Source organism: Taudactylus pleione, unplaced genomic scaffold, assembly GCF_031769625.1.
Source record: "Taudactylus pleione unplaced genomic scaffold, aTauple2 ptg000502l, whole genome shotgun sequence".
Lineage (NCBI taxonomy): Eukaryota > Metazoa > Chordata > Amphibia > Anura > Myobatrachidae > Taudactylus > Taudactylus pleione.
Window position 1 is genome coordinate 5,034,054 of NW_028284904.1, and position 25,138 is coordinate 5,059,191.

Below are 25,138 nucleotides of genomic sequence, written 5' to 3' on the forward strand. Positions count from 1 at the left end.
TACTTACATTACTTAGTGTTTATTACTTACATTACTTAGTGTTTATTACTTACATTACTTAGTGTGTATTACTTACATTACTTAGTGTTTATTACTTACATTACTTAGTGTTTATTACTTACATTACTTAGTGTGTATTACTTACATTACTTAGTGTTTATTACTTACATTACTTAGTGTGTATTACTTACATTACTTAGTGTGTATTACTTACATTACTTAGTGTTTATTACTTACTTTACTTAGTGTTTATTACTTACTTTACTTAGTGTTTATTACTTACATTACTTTACTTAGTGTTTATTACTTACATTACTTTACTTAGTGTGTATTACTTACATTACTTAGTGTTTATTACTTACGTTACTTTACTTAGTGTTTATTACTTACATTACTTAGTGTGTATTACATACATTACTTAGTGTTTATTACATACATTACTTAGTGTGTATTACTTACATTACTTAGTGTGTATTACTTACATTACTTAGTGTTTATTACTTACTTTACTTAGTGTTTATTACTTACATTACTTAGTGTTTATTACTTACATTACTTAGTGTTTATTACTTACGTTACATTACTTAGTGTGTATTACTTACATTACTTAGTGTGTATTACATACATTACTTAGTGTTTATTACTTACATTACTTAGTGTGTATTACTTACATTACTTAGTGTTTATTACTTACATTACTTAGTGTGTATTACTTACATTACTTAGTGTTTATTACTTACTTTACTTAGTGTGTATTACTTACATTACTTAGTGTGTATTACTTACATTACTTAGTGTTTATTACTTACATTACTTAGTGTTTATTACTTACATTACTTAGTGTTTATTACTTACGTTACATTACTTAGTGTGTATTACTTACATTACTTAGTGTGTATTACATACATTACTTAGTGTTTATTACATACATTACTTAGTGTGTATTACTTACATTACTTAGTGTGTATTACATACATTACTTAGTGTTTATTACATACATTACTTAGTGTGTATTACTTACATTACTTAGTGTGTATTACTTACATTACTTAGTGTTTATTACTTACATTACTTAGTGTTTATTACTTACATTACTTAGTGTTTATTACTTACTTTACTTAGTGTGTATTACTTACATTACTTAGTGTGTATTACTTACATTACTTAGTGTGTATTACTTACATTACTTAGTGTTTATTACATACATTACTTAGTGTTTATTACTTACATTACTTAGTGTTTATTACTTACATTACTTAGTGTTTATTACTTACATTACTTAGTGTGTATTACTTACATTACTTAGTGTGTATTACTTACATTACTTAGTGTGTATTACTTACATTACTTAGTGTTTATTACTTACATTACTTAGTGTGTATTACTTACATTACTTAGTGTGTATTACTTACATTACTTAGTGTTTATTACTTACATTACTTAGTGTGTATTACTTACATTACTTAGTGTTTATTACTTACATTACTTAGTGTTTATTACTTACATTACATTACTTAGTGTTTATTACTTACTTTACTTAGTGTTTATTACTTACATTACTTAGTGTTTATTACTTACATTACTTAGTGTGTATTACTTACATTACTTAGTGTGTATTACTTACATTACTTAGTGTTTATTACTTACATTACTTTACTTAGTGTGTATTACTTACATTACTTAGTGTGTATTACTTACATTACTTAGTGTTTATTACTTACTTTACTTAGTGTTTATTACTTACTTTACTTAGTGTTTATTACTTACATTACTTTACTTAGTGTTTATTACTTACATTACTTTACTTAGTGTGTATTACTTACATTACTTAGTGTTTATTACTTACGTTACTTTACTTAGTGTTTATTACTTACATTACTTAGTGTGTATTACATACATTACTTAGTGTTTATTACATACATTACTTAGTGTGTATTACTTACATTACTTAGTGTGTATTACTTACATTACTTAGTGTGTATTACTTACATTACTTAGTGTTTATTACTTACTTTACTTAGTGTTTATTACTTACATTACTTAGTGTTTATTACTTACATTACTTAGTGTTTATTACTTACGTTACATTACTTAGTGTGTATTACTTACATTACTTAGTGTGTATTACATACATTACTTAGTGTTTATTACTTACATTACTTAGTGTGTATTACTTACATTACTTAGTGTTTATTACTTACATTACTTAGTGTGTATTACTTACATTACTTAGTGTTTATTACTTACTTTACTTAGTGTGTATTACTTACATTACTTAGTGTGTATTACTTACATTACTTAGTGTTTATTACTTACATTACTTAGTGTTTATTACTTACATTACTTAGTGTTTATTACTTACGTTACATTACTTAGTGTGTATTACTTACATTACTTAGTGTGTATTACATACATTACTTAGTGTTTATTACATACATTACTTAGTGTGTATTACTTACATTACTTAGTGTGTATTACATACATTACTTAGTGTTTATTACATACATTACTTAGTGTGTATTACTTACATTACTTAGTGTGTATTACTTACATTACTTAGTGTTTATTACTTACATTACTTAGTGTTTATTACTTACATTACTTAGTGTTTATTACTTACTTTACTTAGTGTGTATTACTTACATTACTTAGTGTGTATTACTTACATTACTTAGTGTGTATTACTTACATTACTTAGTGTTTATTACATACATTACTTAGTGTTTATTACTTACATTACTTAGTGTTTATTACTTACATTACTTAGTGTTTATTACTTACATTACTTAGTGTGTATTACTTACATTACTTAGTGTGTATTACTTACATTACTTAGTGTGTATTACTTACATTACTTAGTGTTTATTACTTACATTACTTAGTGTGTATTACTTACATTACTTAGTGTGTATTACTTACATTACTTAGTGTTTATTACTTACATTACTTAGTGTGTATTACTTACATTACTTAGTGTTTATTACTTACATTACTTAGTGTTTATTACTTACATTACATTACTTAGTGTTTATTACTTACTTTACTTAGTGTTTATTACTTACATTACTTAGTGTTTATTACTTACATTACTTAGTGTGTATTACTTACATTACTTAGTGTGTATTACTTACATTACTTAGTGTTTATTACTTACATTACTTTACTTAGTGTGTATTACTTACATTACTTAGTGTTTATTACTTACATTACTTAGTGTTTATTACTTACATTACTTTACTTAGTGTGTATTACTTACTTTACTTAGTGTTTATTACTTACATTACTTAGTGTGTATTACTTACTTTACTTAGTGTTTATTACTTACATTACTTAGTGTTTATTACTTACATTACTTAGTGTGTATTACTTACATTACTTAGTGTGTATTACTTACATTACTTAGTGTTTATTACTTACATTACTTAGTGTTTATTACTTACATTACATTAGTGTTTATTACTTACATTACTTAGTGTGTATTACTTACATTACTTAGTGTTTATTACTTACATTACATTAGTGTTTATTACTTACATTACTTAGTGTGTATTACTTACATTACTTAGTGTTTATTACTTACATTACTTAGTGTTTATTAGTTACATTACTTAGTGTGTATTACTTACATTACTTAGTGTTTATTACTTACATTACTTAGTGTTTATTACTTACATTACTTAGTGTTTATTACTTACATTACTTAGTGTGTATTACTTACATTACTTAGTGTTTATTACATACATTACTGAGTGTTTATTACTTACATTACTTAGTGTGTATTACTTACATTACTTAGTGTGTATTACTTACATTACTTAGTGTTTATTACTTACATTACTTAGTGTTTATTACTTACATTACTTAGTGTGTATTACTTACATTACTTAGTGTTTATTACTTACATTACTTAGTGTTTATTACTTACATTACTTAGTGTGTATTACTTACATTACTTAGTGTGTATTACTTACATTACTTAGTGTTTATTACTTACATTACTTAGTGTTTATTACTTACATTACTTAGTGTGTATTACTTACATTACTTAGTGTTTATTACATACATTACTGAGTGTTTATTACTTACATTACTTAGTGTTTATTACTTACATTACTTAGTGTTTATTACTTACATTACTTAGTGTTTATTACTTACATTACTTAGTGTGTATTACTTACATTACTTAGTGTTTATTACTTACATTACTTAGTGTGTATTACTTACATTACTTAGTGTTTATTACTTACATTACTTAGTGTGTATTACTTACATTACTTAGTGTTTATTACTTACATTACTTAGTGTTTATTACTTACATTACTTAGTGTTTATTACTTACATTACTTAGTGTGTATTACTTACATTACTTAGTGTTTATTACTTACATTACTTAGTGTTTATTACTTACATTACTTAGTGTGTATTACTTACATTACTTAGTGTTTATTACTTACATTACTTAGTGTGTATTACTTACATTACTTAGTGTTTATTACTTACATTACTTAGTGTGTATTACTTACATTACTTAGTGTTTATTACTTACATTACTTAGTGTTTATTACTTACATTACTTAGTGTTTATTACTTACATTACTTAGTGTTTATTACATACATTACTTAGTGTTTATTACTTACATTACTTAGTGTTTATTACTTACATTACTTAGTGTGTATTACTTACATTACTTAGTGTTTATTACTTACATTACTTAGTGTTTATTACATACATTACTTAGTGTGTATTACTTACATTACTTAGTGTTTATTACTTACATTACTTAGTGTTTATTACTTGCATTACTTAGTGTTTATTACATACATTACTTAGTGTTTATTACTTACATTACTTAGTGTTTATTACTTACATTACTTAGTGTTTATTACTTACATTACTTAGTGTTTATTACTTACATTACTTAGAGTGTATTACTTACATTACTTAGTGTTTATTACTTACATTACTTAGTGTTTATTACATACATTACTTAGTGTGTATTACTTACTTTACTTAGTGTTTATTACTTACATTACTTAGTGTTTATTACTTACATTACTTAGAGTGTATTACTTACATTACTTAGTGTTTATTACTTACATTACTTAGTGTTTATTACATACATTACTTAGTGTTTATTACTTACATTACTTAGTGTTTATTACTTACATTACTTAGTGTTTATTACTTACATTACTTAGTGTTTATTACATACATTACTTAGTGTGTATTACTTACATTACTTAGTGTGTATTACTTACATTACTTAGTGTGTATTACTTACATTACTTAGTGTGTATTACTTACATTACTTAGTGTTTATTACTTACATTACTTTACTTAGTGTGTATTACTTACATTACTTAGTGTTTATTACTTACATTACTTAGTGTTTATTACTTACATTACTTTACTTAGTGTGTATTACTTACTTTACTTAGTGTTTATTACTTACATTACTTAGTGTGTATTACTTACTTTACTTAGTGTTTATTACTTACATTACTTAGTGTTTATTACTTACATTACTTAGTGTGTATTACTTACATTACTTAGTGTGTATTACTTACATTACTTAGTGTTTATTACTTACATTACTTAGTGTTTATTACTTACATTACATTAGTGTTTATTACTTACATTACTTAGTGTGTATTACTTACATTACTTAGTGTTTATTACTTACATTACATTAGTGTTTATTACTTACATTACTTAGTGTGTATTACTTACATTACTTAGTGTTTATTACTTACATTACTTAGTGTTTATTAGTTACATTACTTAGTGTGTATTACTTACATTACTTAGTGTTTATTACTTACATTACTTAGTGTTTATTACTTACATTACTTAGTGTGTATTACTTACATTACTTAGTGTTTATTACATACATTACTGAGTGTTTATTACTTACATTACTTAGTGTGTATTACTTACATTACTTAGTGTGTATTACTTACATTACTTAGTGTTTATTACTTACATTACTTAGTGTTTATTACTTACATTACTTAGTGTGTATTACTTACATTACTTAGTGTTTATTACTTACATTACTTAGTGTTTATTACTTACATTACTTAGTGTGTATTACTTACATTACTTAGTGTGTATTACTTACATTACTTAGTGTTTATTACTTACATTACTTAGTGTTTATTACTTACATTACTTAGTGTGTATTACTTACATTACTTAGTGTTTATTACATACATTACTGAGTGTTTATTACTTACATTACTTAGTGTTTATTACTTACATTACTTAGTGTTTATTACTTACATTACTTAGTGTGTATTACTTACATTACTTAGTGTTTATTACTTACATTACTTAGTGTGTATTACTTACATTACTTAGTGTTTATTACTTACATTACTTAGTGTGTATTACTTACATTACTTAGTGTTTATTACTTACATTACTTAGTGTTTATTACTTACATTACTTAGTGTTTATTACTTACATTACTTAGTGTGTATTACTTACATTACTTAGTGTTTATTACTTACATTACTTAGTGTTTATTACTTACATTACTTAGTGTGTATTACTTACATTACTTAGTGTTTATTACTTACATTACTTAGTGTGTATTACTTACATTACTTAGTGTTTATTACTTACATTACTTAGTGTGTATTACTTACATTACTTAGTGTTTATTACTTACATTACTTAGTGTTTATTACTTACATTACTTAGTGTTTATTACTTACATTACTTAGTGTTTATTACTTACATTACTTAGTGTTTATTACATACATTACTTAGTGTTTATTACTTACATTACTTAGTGTTTATTACTTACATTACTTAGTGTGTATTACTTACATTACTTAGTGTTTATTACTTACATTACTTAGTGTTTATTACATACATTACTTAGTGTGTATTACTTACATTACTTAGTGTTTATTACTTACATTACTTAGTGTTTATTACTTGCATTACTTAGTGTTTATTACATACATTACTTAGTGTTTATTACTTACATTACTTAGTGTTTATTACTTACATTACTTAGTGTTTATTACTTACATTACTTAGTGTTTATTACTTACATTACTTAGAGTGTATTACTTACATTACTTAGTGTTTATTACTTACATTACTTAGTGTTTATTACATACATTACTTAGTGTGTATTACTTACTTTACTTAGTGTTTATTACTTACATTACTTAGTGTTTATTACTTACATTACTTAGAGTGTATTACTTACATTACTTAGTGTTTATTACTTACATTACTTAGTGTTTATTACATACATTACTTAGTGTTTATTACTTACATTACTTAGTGTTTATTACTTACATTACTTAGTGTTTATTACTTACATTACTTAGTGTTTATTACATACATTACTTAGTGTGTATTACTTACATTACTTAGTGTGTATTACTTACATTACTTAGTGTGTATTACTTACATTACTTAGTGTGTATTACTTGCATTACTTAGTGTTTATTACTTGCATTACTTAGTGTTTATTACTTACATTACTTAGTGTTTATTACATACATTACTTAGTGTTTATTACTTACATTACTTAGTGTTTATTACTTACATTACTTAGTGTTTATTACTTGCATTACTTAGTGTTTATTACATACATTACTTAGTGTTTATTACTTACATTACTTAGTGTTTATTACTTACATTACTTAGTGTTTATTACTTACATTACTTAGTGTTTATTACTTACATTACTTAGTGTGTATTACTTACATTACTTAGTGTTTATTACTTACATTACTTAGTGTTTATTACTTACATTACTTAGTGTGTATTACTTACATTACTTAGTGTTTATTACTTACATTACTTAGTCTGTATTACTTACATTACTTAGTGTGTATTACTTACATTACTTAGTGTTTATTACTTACATTACTTAGTGTTTATTACATACATTACTTAGTGTGTATTACTTACATTACTTAGTGTTTATTACTTACATTACTTAGTGTTTATTACTTACATTACATTAGTGTTTATTACTTACATTACTTAGTGTGTATTACTTACATTACTTAGTGTTTATTACTTACATTACTTAGTGTTTATTACTTACATTACTTAGTGTGTATTACTTACATTATTTAGTGTTTATTACTTACATTACTTAGTGTGTATTACTTACATTACTTAGTGTTTATTACTTACATTACTTAGTGTGTATTACTTACATTACTTAGTGTTTATTACTTACATTACTTAGTGTTTATTACTTACATTACTTAGTGTTTATTACTTACATTACTTAGTGTGTATTACTTACATTACTTAGTGTGTATTACTTACATTACTTAGTGTTTATTACTTACATTACTTAGTGTGTATTACTTACATTACTTAGTGTGTATTACTTACATTACTTAGTGTTTATTACTTACATTACTTAGTGTGTATTACTTACATTACTTAGTGTTTATTACTTACATTACTTAGTGTGTATTACTTACATTACATTAGTGTTTATTACTTACATTACTTAGTGTTTATTACTTACATTACTTAGTGTTTATTACTTACATTACTTAGTGTGTATTACTTACATTACTTAGTGTGTATTACTTACATTACTTAGTGTGTATTACTTACATTACTTAGTGTGTATTACTTACATTACTTAGTGTTTATTACTTACATTACTTAGTGTTTATTACTTACATTACTTAGTGTGTATTACTTACATTACTTAGTGTTTATTGTTGCGTTCTGCGTATGCATCGCAGTGACTACGCAGACCCATCGCAGAGTGATTGACAGGAAGTAACATTTGTGGGAGGTGACGGGGTGGGGGGTGGTCGAAGAAATGCAGGTGAGCCAGTGCGATTGAATGACGTTGCAGGGGCGTGCATAATTTATGCGATGGCATACGCAGGTTGAGCACTCACTGCGTACCGGAAGGTTAGCAATTCCTAAGTAAGGTCTGCCCTTGTGCAAGTGTGCGTGAGGCTGCGATGGTACTCGATGTTAGCGATGGTTTCGCAGTCTTGCTAAGTATTTAGGATGTGTGTAAGGTAAGGGGGCGTCCTTATGTAGTGCTGCGACGGCATAGCGATCGCAGAGGATTAGCATACTTTCGCAGTGAGACTGAGTGTGTAATCACAGCCGCGGTCCAACCTGAATGAGGCCCACAGTCTGTAAAGCGTCAGTTAGAAGCTGATTGGTTGGTTCTTTATCTCTCTCCAAGACTTGGTACATCTATCCCAAAAGCGTACAGTTTTTAGAGCTTGATACATAGCACTTGTACATAGACATCTATTCAGGTACCTTGGGATGATGGTGGAGCACGATGAGGGCATTGGTGCAGAAGATATTTGTATATCTTCCACGTTGTCCCATTTATACATGAGGAGAAAACTTAAATATGAGGAAAACGTGCAGATACCCTTATTTCTGCATCTTTAACAGATGTGGTGGTTAGACCCGTACGCCCTGCTCTGCCCTGGGGTAAGTATTGTAGTGTGGTCAGACCCGTACGCCCTCCTCTGCACTGGGGTAAATATTGTAGTGTGGTCAGACCCGTACGCCCTGCTCTGCCCTGGGGTAAGTATTGTAGTGTGGTCAGACCCGTACGCCCTGCTCTGCCCTGGGGTAAGTATTGTAGTGTGGTCAGGCCCGTACGCCCTCCTCTGCCCTGGGGTACATATTGTAGTGTGGTCAGACCCGTACGCCCTGCTCTGCCCTGGGGTAAGTATTGTAGTGTGGTCAGGCCCGTACACGCCCTCCTCTGCCCTGGGGTACATATTGTAGTGTGGTCAGACCCGTACGCCCTGCTCTGCCCTGGGGTAAGTATTGTAGTGTGGTCAGACCCGTACGCCCTCCTCTGCCCTGGGGTAAGTATTGTAGTGTGGTCAGGTCACACTTACACTGAGCACGGTCATTGGTAGTTGTTGCTACATAATGATAATAGAGCATTATCTGGGTAACTCACAGAACACTTCCTTCTTTTGTTGGATAATAATGGTCACGCAGCAGGATCACTGTCTGATTTGGCAACACACGTAGAAGGTCCCATTGAATGTGATATGGACTTCAGAACCTGGGCCAATCATATATATAAATGCGCGTATGTACACACACACCGCTCATTTTTTAATTTCACACCAAGATAGAGACTTATTGGAAATGTTATGGGTTATCTAGGGCATAATAGCTTCAAAATGTACAGTATATCTGTTTTAATAGATACGCTTACAATAATAAGAAGCCTCATCTAAGTGCATGGCAGCAGGTTACTTGCTAACTCTCCCTCATTGTTAGTGAGACTCCCTGAAATAGCAGCAATCTCCCTGTCTCCCTGAAGAGTCTAATAATCTCCCTGATTGCACCTTACCCCCCATTATGTAGCTGTTATATAAGAAATATATATATATATATATTTATATATATATATATATATATATATATATACACATTCAAATGGGATTATTAGTACAATTTCCCAGCATTGGTTATAAATGACAGACGCTGATAGGTCGCTTTGAGCTACTTCACTGTATCTATCTCTAAGATTTGATAAATCTCCCCCTTAGTTAAGTATAAACAACTAATGCAGGTAAAGTAATAAATACTGTAGAACTGCTTTCATACATATATTAATTCATTTCACGTATGAATATCTGATAAGGGCTTACTTGCTCTTTAATGTTCCTCTGTTCTGTTTGTGTCCTAGACTCCAGCATGTATGCGCATTTTCTATTTAACGCGTTTGACACCGACCACAGTGGTTCCGTCAGTTTTGAGGTGAGAATTTATAATCAGCTTTATACAGAGCAGGAGATATAAATTGTCACCTGTCATAATTATGTTAGCTGCCCCTGTTATACTGAACGTTGCTTTACCCAGCACAATGTTTGAATTAGGCCAAATGTTATTTAAACAGTTTTTTGATTTTTCATTTCATTTGATGGGGAGTAGTTATTGTAAAGGGTCATGTTTAAAGTTATAACATAGACACTGTTACAATGCTTTAAATGACATAGGTGTCCGCATTGTCCAGTTGATATAATGCTGTTGACATTCTGACTGCGACACCATGGACAGTACGTATCCCGTTGGATGCTTATTTTAAACACACAACTGCTGGGTCCGGCTGCTGTAGATGCCTGATCTGTTACCCTGAGACTTGTTTTCTTACCTGTCTTGTTATCTTGCAGGATTTTGTAGCAGGATTGTCTGTGATCCTCCGAGGAAGCATAGATGACAAACTCAACTGGGCCTTCAACTTGTACGATTTAAACAAAGATGGCTGCATCACTAAAGAGGTACGGTTCACACAAGTGCCATTTTGTCTGCCACCCTCCCCCCCCAAGGAGAAAAAAATTGGCCCAATGCCGACATTTTCACAAACACACAAAGGACCTCATTCAGACCCGGTCGCAAGCGCTGAGCACTCGCAACCGGGTCGATGTTTAGGCCCTGCGCACGCGCAGCGGCCGCACTGCGCGTGCGCAAGCCCCGGACGAAGAAAGAGATATTCTCTTGCTCCGGAGCTCACTACAAAAGGGGCGGCTGTCGATGGTGATCGACAGCTCGCCCCATTTTGTAGGCGTGGCGTGCGGGTGGTTTCACAAACGGAGGTGTTCCTTAAGGAACGCCTGCCGTTTTGTGGGCGGCCGCACTGACATCAGCAGTGATGTCAGTGGGGAGCTTCCTGCTCGATCAGAGCAGGATGCTCCCTGGGGCTTGCGGTTGCCGAGACCCAACCTTAGGGTCTCGTCGCAAGCCCCGATGGTCGCGATGGTCTTATCCATCGCGACCATCAACCTGGTCGGTCGCTAAAGCTGTGGGTGGTAACCCACAGCTTAGCTAGCGACCAGGAGGTCGCACTTTAATAGACAAGTGCCCGCCCTCATTCAGAGCGAGCGCTCGCTTCTTGCGACCGCCCCTGAATGAGGGCCAAAATGCTTTGTGAATTTGTCTCTTACTGAACCTGTCAAAAGAAAAGTAGTAAAATGAAAAGTAGTAAAATGTAATGCTAATAAAAGAAAAGAATTCTGAAGACTTGTCTAGGATAAGGTTAGTCGGTTTCACTGTACAGAGGTCATGGACTGACTACAGCATCTCTCCATAAATGCTGCACAGACTCAACACCCGTTCTTCTACAGTAAGGCCGGAGGTTCCCAAACGCGGTCCTCAAGGCACCCCAACAGTTCATTTTGTAGAGATATCCATGGTTGAGCACAGGTGGTTAAATCAAATTGACTGAGGTACTAATTAAGTCATCTGTGGTCAAACATAGATAGCCATAAAAACCTGGACTGCCTTGAGGACCCCGTTTAGGAACCTCTGTTTAGGCAATAGGCACCCAAGGTGATGACATACTGGTGGAAGATCTGACGCTCTCCCTGGAGCTCACCCGGTTGGCTGCAATGGCGTGAGCATAGACTTTCCTATAAGTCTCGTCATAACTGCTGTAATATGCTGTAACCAAGTACTGCTACAAGTCTCTACTTCCTTCTCGTATATCTGGTTTTCTGAGTGGTGATTGGAGGAAGTATAATAAATAACTCTGGTTATTACAGGCCACTAGTATGATTCTTCCTTACATCTCCGTTGTAACATTAATAGGTGTTGAGAGAATAAATAAAGATTTAGGTGGGGGGGGGAGCCAATTATCCCCAATATATTTTGGGGGGGCGGGCGAAAAACAGGGATATTTCACCGATAATCCCCGTTTTTCATCAATGGTTTTTTTCTCCATATCCTATTATTTCAGACGCAATAATAGGATATTTTGGCTAAAAAAACACACAGGTCCATGAACTTGTTACAGATCCTTTGCGGCAGTGAAAAAAATGCACTTTTTGTGGATATTTTATCGGGACACATGAGGTCCCGGAAAAAAAAAAAACGATAAGTGCCGGCATCAGGCTCTTCGAGGCTAATTGAATAGCCCCGGGGGATCCATTATCGCCTGAACAATGTTCGGGGATAATTTGATACCACCGTTACTCTCCTCTGTCACTAACTATCGAGCTGCTTCCCTGGTGCATAACCAAATTCTGGTGTACCTTACGCCTTCACTGCTTTACCTAGCAGAGGGGGAGATGTATCAAGCCTTCTAAAGAGTGGAGAAGTGGAGAAGTTACTCATAGTAACCAATCAGCTTCTACCTATTATTTTAAAGGATGTACCCTATAAATGCTAGCAAGAAGCTTATTGGTTGCTATGGGTAACTTCTTCCCTTCTCCGCTCTGTAGGAAACTTGATGCATCTCCCCCAGAATCCTGAACCTTCTTTCAACATTCTTTACCCCATCACCTTTTTCCTGGAGTTTTCAACTCTTTGAAAGGTGCCCGTTCCTATTCTTACCTTAGAACCCACCATTAGAGCCTTGATCCAGAGCCATACGAGATGCCGATGTTCACATAGATGAGCGATTTTTAAGGCAAATGCGCACGTGCGGATATTCCTACAGCCGCAACCATAGGAGGCCGTGGTCAGACCGAGAGACACTGCACTTGCCCATAGGGTTTGTGCAGGTTTTAAAGATGCGACCGATGGTGGTTTAGACGCAACAATCGGTATTAAACCGCGCACGGGCACTAAGAGTGGGCGTCTCAGACCTTGCACAATCGGCCGCATGGAAGTACTTTAGGGAAGGAGTTTGTAGCGGCATTTGCAGAAACTCGCAGATGGGGGCGAGCGCCAATAGACACAGCTGCCTTTTACTCAGAATGACCCCCCTTAATATCGTACAAATTAGTGCTACACTATATGCTGTATAAATACGGTTTATTACCGCATATCCTCAAGGACCTGTATTACTCTATATAATAATGTTAGAATGATTACCAATGGCATTAGGCGCGCCTCCAGCGTAATTTCACATATAGATTGTTCTCATCCTACTGTGCCAACAGCCTCACATCCAGCCCTCAGCCGGCCAATGACCCCCGCGCAAATCTACTCTTCCCTTCCGATCTTCCATCCCAAGCCTAAGAGAACCAAGCCATAATATCTACCTTGCTGTTCTGGCAGCCACATGTATTACAGAAGTGACCTCTTGTAATGTTGTATAATAACTGTTTATCTGTGTGTATCCTCTGTACAGGAGATGATGGACATTATGAAATCTATATATGACATGATGGGGAAGTATACTTACCCGAACATGCGAGAGGAGGCTCCCAGGGAGCACGTGGAGAACTTCTTTCAGGTGAATGGCTGACCGACCTCTTTGCTGAGATGTGTATATTATGATCGGATATCAGTGTGCACTTCTCAGTATGTCTGTAACAGATATTATTGGTTCTATGGGCTTCAGAGATAGACGTACGCAGCAGCTGTGCCATAATAGTCTGCTAATGCCGCAGGGGGCTGCGTTGTGCAAATAGACACCCCTGCAGGCCTGTCTGACCCGCTGCTGCATCAGATTCGAATCATCTGCGTCAACATCGCCCATCTGGTTACTCAGGATGACTGGGAAAATCACGTTGCTGAAGACAGTGGAACTGCATCCAAAAACGCAGCCACTGGCTTCAGCACGCCCAGAAAACGGGAACGACATACCGCCATTTTCTGTGAGGCTGCCCGTCACCCCACCCCCACCCCATTGCCACCCAGAAACGCCAGCAGTATCTCAATCATGCTGCAACTTTTGGGGCGCTGCGAGCGACGTTGCATCCCTGAATGTCCACATGCGCAGTGCAACTTTTGCACATGCACAGACCTAAAAACATTGGTGATGTATGTAAACATTGGTATTAATATCCTTCTGGAGATATTGCCTCCAGAACTGAACACAGTATTCGAGATGAGGATGTACCAATGACCTATATAGTCTTTCTTTCTACTACTGATTCCTCTCCCTATGCAACCAAGAATCTGACTTGCCTTCCTCATTGCTTTGTTACAATGTTTGCCTGCCTTTAAGTCACCTGAAATAGTGACTCCTAGATCCCTTTCCTCTTCAGTAGTTTCAGGTATAGTGTACATTGGTGATGTACAGCCATGGCCAAAAGTATTGAGAATGACACAAGTATTGGTTTTCACACAGTTTGCTGCTTCAGTGTTTTTAGACCTTTTTGTCAGATGTTACTATGGTATACTGAAGTAAAATTACCAGCATTTCATAAGTGTCAAAGGCTTTTATTGACAATTACATTACGTTTATGCAAAGAGTCAATATTTGCAGTGTTGACCCTTCTTTTTCAACACCTCTGCAATTCTCCCTGGCATGCCAGTCAACTTCTGGGCCACATACTGACTGATGGGCGTCCATTCTTGCCTAATCAATGCTTGGCGTGTCTCTGAATTTGTAGGTGTTTGTTTGTGCACCCGCCTCTTGAGGATTGACCACAAGTTCTCAGTGGGATTAAGGTCTGGGTAGTTTCCTGGCCATGGACTCAAAATTTCAATGCTTTGTTCCCCGAGCCACTTAGTTATCACTTTTGCCTTATGGCAAGGTGCTCCATCATGCTGGAAAAGGGGTCTCCTCAGTTTCGATCTGTGTCTCTCCCTCTCAGTAAAGCTCCACACTAATATGATCCATCTCCCACACTCTTGTATCACACTTACAGACACAGCTGAGCTAGTCAGTAAGCCCGGCCTTTGTGAAACTGGGGGCAGGAAAGGAGCTCTGAGATTAGGGCTGTCCCAGAAAGGGACAATATGCCTAAATTAAGAGGATCTCCACTCAAAATGGAATTTCCTGCATTAGGAAGTATCCACTCAGGTGGGAGCTGGTTGGGCCCTGCCCCCTGTGTGGCAGAATGTGAACTGGCAACACCACAATAGCATATTGGGGACTGGGGGGGGAATACAATATGGCATAATATGAACTGGTGCCAGTATGTGGTATGATGTAAACAAAGGCACTATTATGGGGTATAAAAAGAACCACTGCAGAGAAAGGAGTTTCTCTAGAAGCACTGGTGAGGGGCCCCCTTCAAAAAGGTTGCTATGGGGCCTACAATGTTCTGGCTACCCCTCTGTGTTGTTTAAAACTTGTTTTAATGCATTAAACCTGAAAATGTTAATTCTCTGGCAATGTTCATTCACCCTAAATTGTAATCTTGAGGATTGACCACAACTTGTCAATGGCATTAAAGGTCTGGGGAGTTTCCTGGCCATGGACCCACAATTTCTATGTTTTGTTCCCTGATCCACTTAGTTATCACTTTTGCCTTATGGCTAGGTGCTCCATCATGCTGGAAAAGGCATTGTTCCTCCCCAAACTGTTCTTGGATGGTTGGGAGAAGTTGCTCTTGGAGGAAGTTTTGGTACCATTCATTTTTCATGGCTGTGTTCTTGAGAGTAATCCCACTCCCTTGGCTGAGACGCAGCCCCACACATGAATGGTCTCAGGATGCTTTACTGTTGGCATGATACAGGACAAAGGCCCTCATTCAGAGCCGTTCGCTATTTGCGTTCGTTCGTTCAAAAACAAGGGGTGGCTATGCAAATGATCCATTCGCACATTGCAGTCTGTTCACACCTCTAAGTCTGAACGAGCGAGCAAAACATACGCTCGTTTATTTGATAAAAACGCCCCCTGGCCGCTCGCACCATACGTCATGTCCGCTATTTATTAGATTAATCGAGTACATCGAACAGGATATGAACTGCTCGCTATTCTTGTGGTTGGTTTTTTCAACCGCTATTTTGCGAGCAGTTCTGAGTTAAAAAAAAACAAGTGACGTGGTCATTGACGCTGCTGTATTAATTATGCACACCCATAAAACGCCCGTTTTGACCTTTAAGCACGCCTGCGATCGGATCTCCACTCCCCGTTTTCAAGCACCTTCCCCTGTTACCACCCACATACGCCTCATTCTGTCACTCAAAATAGCAGGCACTCGCTATATTGCGTACAAATGATTTTCGGCCGCACTGACTGGTTCGCGCATGCGTACTAAAAACCATACGCATGCGCAGATGTGCGAATATCGCTCGGAACGAGCGTACTGCCGCTAGCGAGTGGCTCTGAATGAGGGCCAAAGACTTTTGGAGGATGGCCTGGTGTCAAGAAGGGCAGCAAAGAAGCCACTTCTCTCCAAGAAAAACATCAGGGACAGACTGATATTCTGAAAAAGGTACAGGGATTGGACTGCTGAGGACTGGGGTAAAGTTATTTTCTCTGATGAATCCCCTTTCAGATTGTTTGGGGCATCTGGAAAAACGCTTGTCCGGAGAAGAAAAGGTGAGCGCTACCATCAGTCCTGTGTCATGCCAACAGTAAAGCATCCTGAGACCATTCATGTGTGGGGTTGCTTCTCAGCTAAGGGAGTGGGCTGCGGGATTTTGTTCCTCCCGCATCTCGTTGCCCCCCCCATTCCTGTTACCACCCAGAATCTTGCAATGACATTGCATGGCTCGTCATGCAATTTCGATCTGCCTCTCTGTGCGGTAACCATTGGGACACAAGCTCAGTGCGGCTCGGACGCATGCGCAGAGGGAAACCATCGGCCACTTGCGCCCAATGGCTTCCCTGCGTCCACCTCTAAATCATCCCGTCAGCTGGGATGTTGCATTCCGGAATGGCACAAATCATCCAGCAACATCGCTAATTATTCCTCACACCCAACTGAGGTGCTCAGGAAAAGTAGCAATGTTAAACCTACCATAACTGGCGGAAATCTGTGCAGCCGAATGTTCAGCGGCACATCACCGCTAAGTGAATAGCCCCCAATGTGTAGACCATTTTGGAACAGAGAACATTTTGGGCGCTATTTAAGATCCACGTTAGCTCAATATAACAATGGATAACATACTGTGCTTTTTCTAAAGATGGCGTTACCCTATAGTTGTCACTGGAGGACCTCCGGGTTTATGCGCAAAGCATAAGTGCGGCCACTGGCTGCGCCTGCACGTATGGGTTACATACATTGCTGGGAGCATTCGCAGCCAGTTAAGTGGAGAAAACTAGAATGCATTCTGTATCGCGGCAATATGCAGTAACACAGAAGGAACAACGACGAGCCACTAATGATAAATAGACCCCTCCTCATTTCTCATTCACCAAACCATACTCAATACTTATATTTGACATATGTTTTATGTTTTTTAGAAAATGGATAAAAATAAGGATGGTGTAGTCACAATTGAAGAATTCATTGAATCGTGTCAGAAGGTAAATATTTATGGCCGACGGATGAAAGTCATTATATCTCCAACCCTTCACATGAAATTGCGCTGATCCTGTCTGTATCATATATATCAGTGTATCCTCTGCTCTCGCAACAAGAGATTCTTAATGCTATATTCTCTATTAGAACCAGTGAATGTTAGCTACACATACTGCAATACAGGTTAAGCTGACCATGATCATTGATATACTTTGTAACAGGAATTAATCTGCATGCAGCTTGTTGCAGGCAAGTACTCCCAAGCGATAGCAGCTATTAGACACCTGAAGAATCACATGACAGCAGTTAGGCAGCTACGGTAAGGGCTTGCTCAGGAAAGCCTATTATTAATCTTAAGGTGCGTATCCACTTGCCGATAGAGGAACATTGTAATTGTAATTGTACAGTCGTTCCTGTGGGTGCCTATACTGAACGATATGTCGTTCAGTGCAGGCACCCTCCCTCATCCCCGAACATGCACAATCTGTCCTTATCGGCAGATTGACCGGCATGTTCAGGCGATGATTGATGCTGAAAACGACCAGTGGGAGCGCGTATCGCTGGTCGTTTTCGACATTAAACTGCACAACTACTGAACGATTAGTGAGTGATAGAACAATTACGATGTCGTAATCGTTCAATCGCTCACTTTACTCATCTAGTGGATACGCACCTTAACCCAATGTGGACAAGCCCCTCTTGTACCCAAGTTTTCATTTAGCTTCACTACATACTGTACATGAGATCACTGTACCTGTGCACAGTATTTAATAGTCGTTTTAGTTACAAATGGGTTACATGACCAAACCCTTCTCATCTGCAGTTTGGGGGTAACAGGGACATAGAAAAATTACACAAGACTGAGGTTCTATTCAGGACTTGTTATCAGGTTCTAAGCTGACGTTTGGATGGCGCCGTGATCCTGACAAGTGCCGGGAATCCGAGGCCGGTTTTCTGACCGCCGGAATCCCATGTGTCAGGATGTTGAACGTATCCCGCGAGGGGGTAATATTGCACCCTAAACCGATACCTCTACTCACAAGCTAAGTCGGACTGACTGACAGCATACTCTACAGATATTGTTATAGCTCTGTATTACTGTAGCTGTACTGAATTCTCCCAATGTGATGGGGTCATGGAAGAACCCCCTTTCTATCAGTGCTTCCTGCACGGGTCACACAACACAAAATGACGGCGGTACAGAACTATGTGACAGGACCTCCTCAGAATGTCCTTTTACTGGTGTGAAAGTAGTCGGGGCTGGAGCTACTATTAAGCGTACCTAGGTGGTTTTTTAGGACACCAATAGTTAGGGCATACTTTCCAATATCTCGGCTGCCCGATCTGGGAAGGAGCAGTCAGGTGGGAGGTCCTGTGGGAGGCATGGGGCAGGCAGGTGAGTGGTAGGGAGGCATGGTGCCATGATGGCGCCATTGTGGCCCTGCCCCCAGCAATGAAAAGCTAGGATTCTGGTCATTGTGAAGTCTATGATAACGCAATACAGAACAAATCGCATCATCAAGCCACTTGGGTCCTCACACTTCACTCACTAGCGGGCAGCAGTGGCGGGTGGCCTCTGGGAGACTTGGCTACTTTTCAAGGCGTCCGGAAGATCCACTTGAGATTCGGTAGTCACCCCTGAGAGTAGGAGGCGAGTATGAGTTAGGGGGGCACCTGTAACACTGAATCAGGGACAATATGCCACTCAACCTTATAAAGCACCTCGTGGCTCCCTTACATGTAGTGTAGGCCGCTGACATGAAGGCGGAGCAACTGGCAGCCTATTACATGTGAACCTGCTAGCTGCTGCCCTATTACAGGGTCACCAAAGGGGTGTGGCTATGATGTTACAGCGAAGCTCCACAGAGCATGCCACTACCACATACCCCCTGCTACAATAACAACCCGCAGGGTTTGCCCCAGCCCTGACACTATTTAGATGCAGAGAACGGGCGCTCTCTCTCTTAATGAAAGTATTTTGTACTTGCCACTAACATCCCTGCAAACTCTGGAAATATGCTGACTACAGATGTAATTCTAAAGGTGCATACACACACACCGATTTTTTGAACGATTATCATTAACGATATCGTTTATCATTCAATCGTTGTAAAAATCGTTCACTTTCTGAGTTAAAACGATAAACGATTATTGTTCATGCGCGTTCACGTTTGTAGCTTGTAGTTCAGTCAGACTGACCAACTGAACGATTTTCATTACGGGAATATGCAAAAATCGATTGTAGTTCAAAAATATCGTTCATTACACTCTAAAAAATCTGACAGATAAGAGCGTACACACTAGACGATATGCTCCCTGAGCGATATCGTCTAGTGTGTCCCCGGCAGGCTGTGCTCAATGTCGTTCATGAAATTGAGCACACCCGCTGAACGATATCATTAAAGATATCGTTCAGCGCCGGGCTCTCTTCCCCATTCCCCAACATGCAGCAACCTGACGACATCGTCAGGTTGGCCTGCATGTTTACTCTATGAACGATAATGGCGAACGACCCGCGGGAACGAGCGTCATCGTTATCGTTCATCGTTTTCATGTAAAAAATGGACGATAAAGTGGACGACTGAACGATATCGTTATCGTTTTATCGTCCACTTTAATCGCCCAGTGTGTACGCACCTATAATCTGACAGATAATCTGACAGAAAATCGTTCATAAAATCGTTGGTAACAAAATCGTTGTGTGTGTATGCAGCTTTAGCATCAATGGACAAGATGATCCTATTTAAATATTAGCTTTAATCAATCATAAAAGTGCACACACTACCCAGTAATCTGAGGAACCAACACCAGCAGCAGGGGGAACATTAGGCACTAAGGGCCTGATTCTGACCCGCTCGCGAGCGCTGGACGCTCGCAAGCGGGTCGATGGTGCCTAAGTGCGCATGCGCACGACGGAGGGAGCTCCGTCGTGCGCATGCGTGAGACCCGGCGAGCGACGGGGAATCCGTCGCTCCGGGTCTCGCACCAAAGGGGGCATGCTGTCGATGGTGAGTGACAGCACGCCCCCTTTGGTGGGCGTGCCGGGGGCGTGGCTGCCAGACGGAGGCGTTCCCATGGGAACGCCTACTATCTGAATCCGGCCCCACTGACATCAGTAGTGATGTCAGTGGGAGTGATTTTGGCTCTGATGGAGCCAAAATCACTCCAGGGCTTGCGGCAGCGAGACCCTACCGCAGGGTCTCGTCGCAAGCCCGATGGTCACGATGGTCTTGACCATCGCGACCATCATCATGGACGCTCGCTATAGCTGTGGGTGGTAACCCACAGCTATGCGAGCGTCCATGAGGCCGCTCCAAGTTGAGGTAGGAGGGCCCTGATTCAGAGCGAGCGCTCTGGTCAGAGCGTCCGGCTCTGAATCAGGCCCTAAATACAGCCAACAGTTCCACCCAAGTAAAATGATACAATTTAACACGTTCACAGGAAGCCTTTCATCGTCAAAGCACTACAGGAAATATATCCTTATTGCTAGATGAAAAATTGCTTTCCTGGGTCCTGTTTTAATAATCTATTAATTCTCCTGCAGGATGAAAATATCATGCGATCCATGCAGCTATTCGACAATGTAATTTAATGGCGGCTGTGATGAAAAGATTTCTTGAGATCCCACTTTTGAATGGACATACTTCTGACTGCACAATTACAGAACAGCGTGTCTAAAGCAAACGAAAATGCAAACATATTCTCTGTATGATTTCCCGGTCGTTGTAAAAGAAAAAAGAAAAAAAAAAGATATATAAATAAACTAAAAAGCGTAAAGAGGAGAATACCCCTCGATTGAAGATCCCAAAGCTATTGTCTGATGACGCTACTATGCCGCCATCTAGAGTATCTAACCGGAACTTCGCCACATCTGTGCGGCTAACTTGGATAGCAGTTTTTAGAGGTTGGGACCTGTGTTTGAACATATTACAGAGGGGAACTGACTTTCTGCTGACGTCCAAAAACCAGGGAGACTTTACATAAATCTTGTTTTACTTCTTTTTCAGAAAACAATGAAAGTATTACTGCATTGCCATTGAGTTATTATTATATCACGCATGATTGACCTCTGTACTTTTTAATCTGTGTAATTGTTGATCATCACGACCTTAAAAATATACCTCAGCTACATGGCTAGATACGCTCTCAGATTACCACGAACCAATGAGAAAGGATGGTTTTTGGCCAATCTTACTGTTTACCGTTTGATATATGTTACTAGTAATATTATTTAAAGCATAATGATTTTCCATTGGGTTTTTTGCTTTGGAAATGTTCCCTTAGAGCAGAATTATGCAAACAGTGGATCCAAAAAGGTCTTGTGGGGCCAAGTACCAGCTCGCCCCTACCAGCTTTTGGCTGGCAGGCTGACTATACTGAGACTTGTAGTCCCACATCAGCTGAAGAGCCACGGGTTACCATTGCTGTACAGGAAAAGTGAGTCTGCAGTGAGGAGCAGATAATGTGGGTTCCAGTGGCGGCTCGAGAGGTGGGTCTGCAGCGCGGTCCAAAATTCAAATAGGGGAGCTACACCAACTGCCAGTGATGTTTGGCAGCATTTGAGGGTCTATTTACTAAGCAGTGTTAGGAGACACAGTGAAAAGTGATAAGAAAGTGATAAGGTGCCAGCCAATCAGCTCCCAACTGTCATCTCACAGGCTGTGTTTGAAAAATGACAGTTGGGAGGCTGGTACCTTATCACTTTTCACTCTGTCTCCTAACACTGCTTAGTAAATAGACCCCTTGGAGTGGCAGTTGGTGTCGCTTCCCTATTTAAATTTTGGACTGCACTGGAGCTGACAATTGAAATTATATATATATATATATATATATATCTCTTTGATGATAATGTCCATTTCATTGTGAAATTAAGTGTCCACCTTTAGACATCTGGTTCTCCTTTACGTGGTGGCCCTCCCACAGATAATAGCGAGATGTGGTCTCCTCACTATTTATCATTAGATATGTACTTACTGACAGTATCAAACCTAGGGTTCATTTACTCAGAGCCGTGCGGTGAGGTAAATGGCTGGGGAGGCACTGGCTAGTATCAAAGCCAGAGTTACACATACGTATATGAACCCTGGGCATTATACAGTACAAAGGTGCAGCTGTATATAGTGCTGGAAATGTGGTGAGTTTTGATCAGGGATGTGTGGAAAAGGTAGACAGGGGAGGCAGTGCCTCACCTACCATACACTTTTTACTCCACTGTTTTGACTATAAAAATGATTAGAATAATACAAAGAAGATATTTATAATATTTTCTTTACATTTTTCTTATAATTTTTTTATAGTCAAAACTCTGGAGTATACCTAATGCTGCATACACACGGTCAGATTTTCGTAAAGATATGAACGATAAAGATTGTAAAGATCGTTAAATCGTTCATATCTTTGACATGTTGGGCATGCATCGACCAGCGATGTGCGTTCCCACATGCCAGATAGCGATCTCTGACATCGACTGTATTTGCAGTAAGATTTGGACGATTTCATTCATTTTAATTAATGTCAGAAATCGTTCATCGATCATCGTTGATAAAATCGTTAAAATCGTTCAATCGTTCATCGTTATCGTTCAACGATAATGATAATCTAGCAAATCTGACCGTGTGTATGCACCATTAGTATGACAGGAAAGGCTCTGCCTCACCTGCCCGCACATCCCTGCATTTACTCTAATGTGCACTAAGACATAGCAGCCAATCAGATACTTGCTTTCATTGCCTTACCTGCACCAGGAGATAAAAGCTAATTCCTACTTGGGTGTTGTGCAATTGCAATGTTTATAAATGAGCCCTAATGACAGCTGAGACCCACAAAAGGCACAGTGGTCACACGCGTGGGGTACACTGGAATGATTTATATTAAAGTAAACTCACTTTTATGGTTTGAATTTTATATGTTTTCATTTTTATTGACCCTGAATTCATTTTATGACAGTGCAGCAACACACCGGAGAAGCCGTCACTGTCATTACGCCAACGCCACGTGTTGCTTTAGTTTGTCCTCTGCTTTGTCAGTGCTGCACGGTGATAATGAGCGCGGAGTACCGAGTGTGAAATTATTACTACTTATAAATCATACATACTGAAAATACTCTTTTTTTATCAATCATTTTGTTAGTTGTACGGATTTGGAACTTTAGTTAAATGTTAGCGAGTTTCTCATGGAGATCTTTACTGGTGTGTTTATAATTAGTTCCCTAGGCCATTGTCTTTAGGCTCCTGCAAGACGGAAGCGTCCAAGCTTGGTAACCACATTCATTCATTCCATTTTAAGTACATTGTGCACTTAGTGGGTCCCATTTATTTAGACATAACCCAATTTCATGGCAAGTTCTGACCGACCCTTATAGCTTGCACTAGATTATGTTCTATCTTTGGAAACTCACCAGCTCATATTAATAGAAAAATGATGAAAGTTTATTTAAGAGGAATCATCAGAAGGGTCTCAGTCTCTATACTTAGTTGTTATTACCTTGTTACATTGGAACTTTAGCACTACATAATAAGCAAAAGTTCTGCCATAACCCATTCAGCCGAGAGAGAGCCTTCAATAACCCATTCTCTCCTAGGGCGGGATGTACTAAGAGGAAAATCAGAAAACTGCCATTCTCGGAATTTGGCCGCATTTTCTATATGTACCAAGCTCAGGAAAGCGATACATTCTGGAGCTTTGACGCGGTGGGCAAGGCCATCTTTAGATGGCCTTGCCCAATAGAAGCTTATGGGCTTCTTTTTGCGTGCGTTCTGTGCTGAAAGGGATCCAATCAGATCCCTCCCAGTGTCCCCTGCGGCATGCGCATCCTATCGCGCATTTGCAGAGGGACTTCTGGGGCATAAATCCATCTAGTCCATCTATTGCAAAGGGCGGCTGTTATCGGAAGCATTTCTGGGTACATACCGGCGTTGTTAACGCCGGTCTGTACCCAATAAGTGGTGGGATGTACAGCAACGGCAATGCGATGCTTAGTATATTACACCCCAGGGTTAGACTGGCTCACAGGGGGTACAGGGGACGCTCACCCTCTCCTCTAGGTATCAGG

General features: G+C 37.8%; 1 protein-coding gene across 4 annotated transcripts in view; it reads left to right on the top strand.

Moving 5' to 3' along the window:
* Positions 1-22,633, top strand: part of KCNIP2 (potassium voltage-gated channel interacting protein 2) — a 507,168-nt gene extending 484,535 nt beyond the window's left edge. For all 4 annotated transcript variants that reach the window (XM_088449952.1, XM_088449951.1, XM_088449950.1 and 1 more), the window contains 5 exons: positions 10,689-10,759; positions 11,173-11,280; positions 14,073-14,177; positions 18,030-18,092; positions 21,632-22,633. In XM_088449952.1, coding sequence (XP_088306078.1) covers positions 10,689-10,759; positions 11,173-11,280; positions 14,073-14,177; positions 18,030-18,092; positions 21,632-21,679 — 395 coding nt within the window. In that variant the 3' untranslated portion in view covers positions 21,680-22,633. The remainder of the gene's footprint in view (positions 1-10,688; positions 10,760-11,172; positions 11,281-14,072; positions 14,178-18,029; positions 18,093-21,631) is intronic.
* The last annotated feature ends 2,505 nt before the right edge of the window (positions 22,634-25,138 follow it).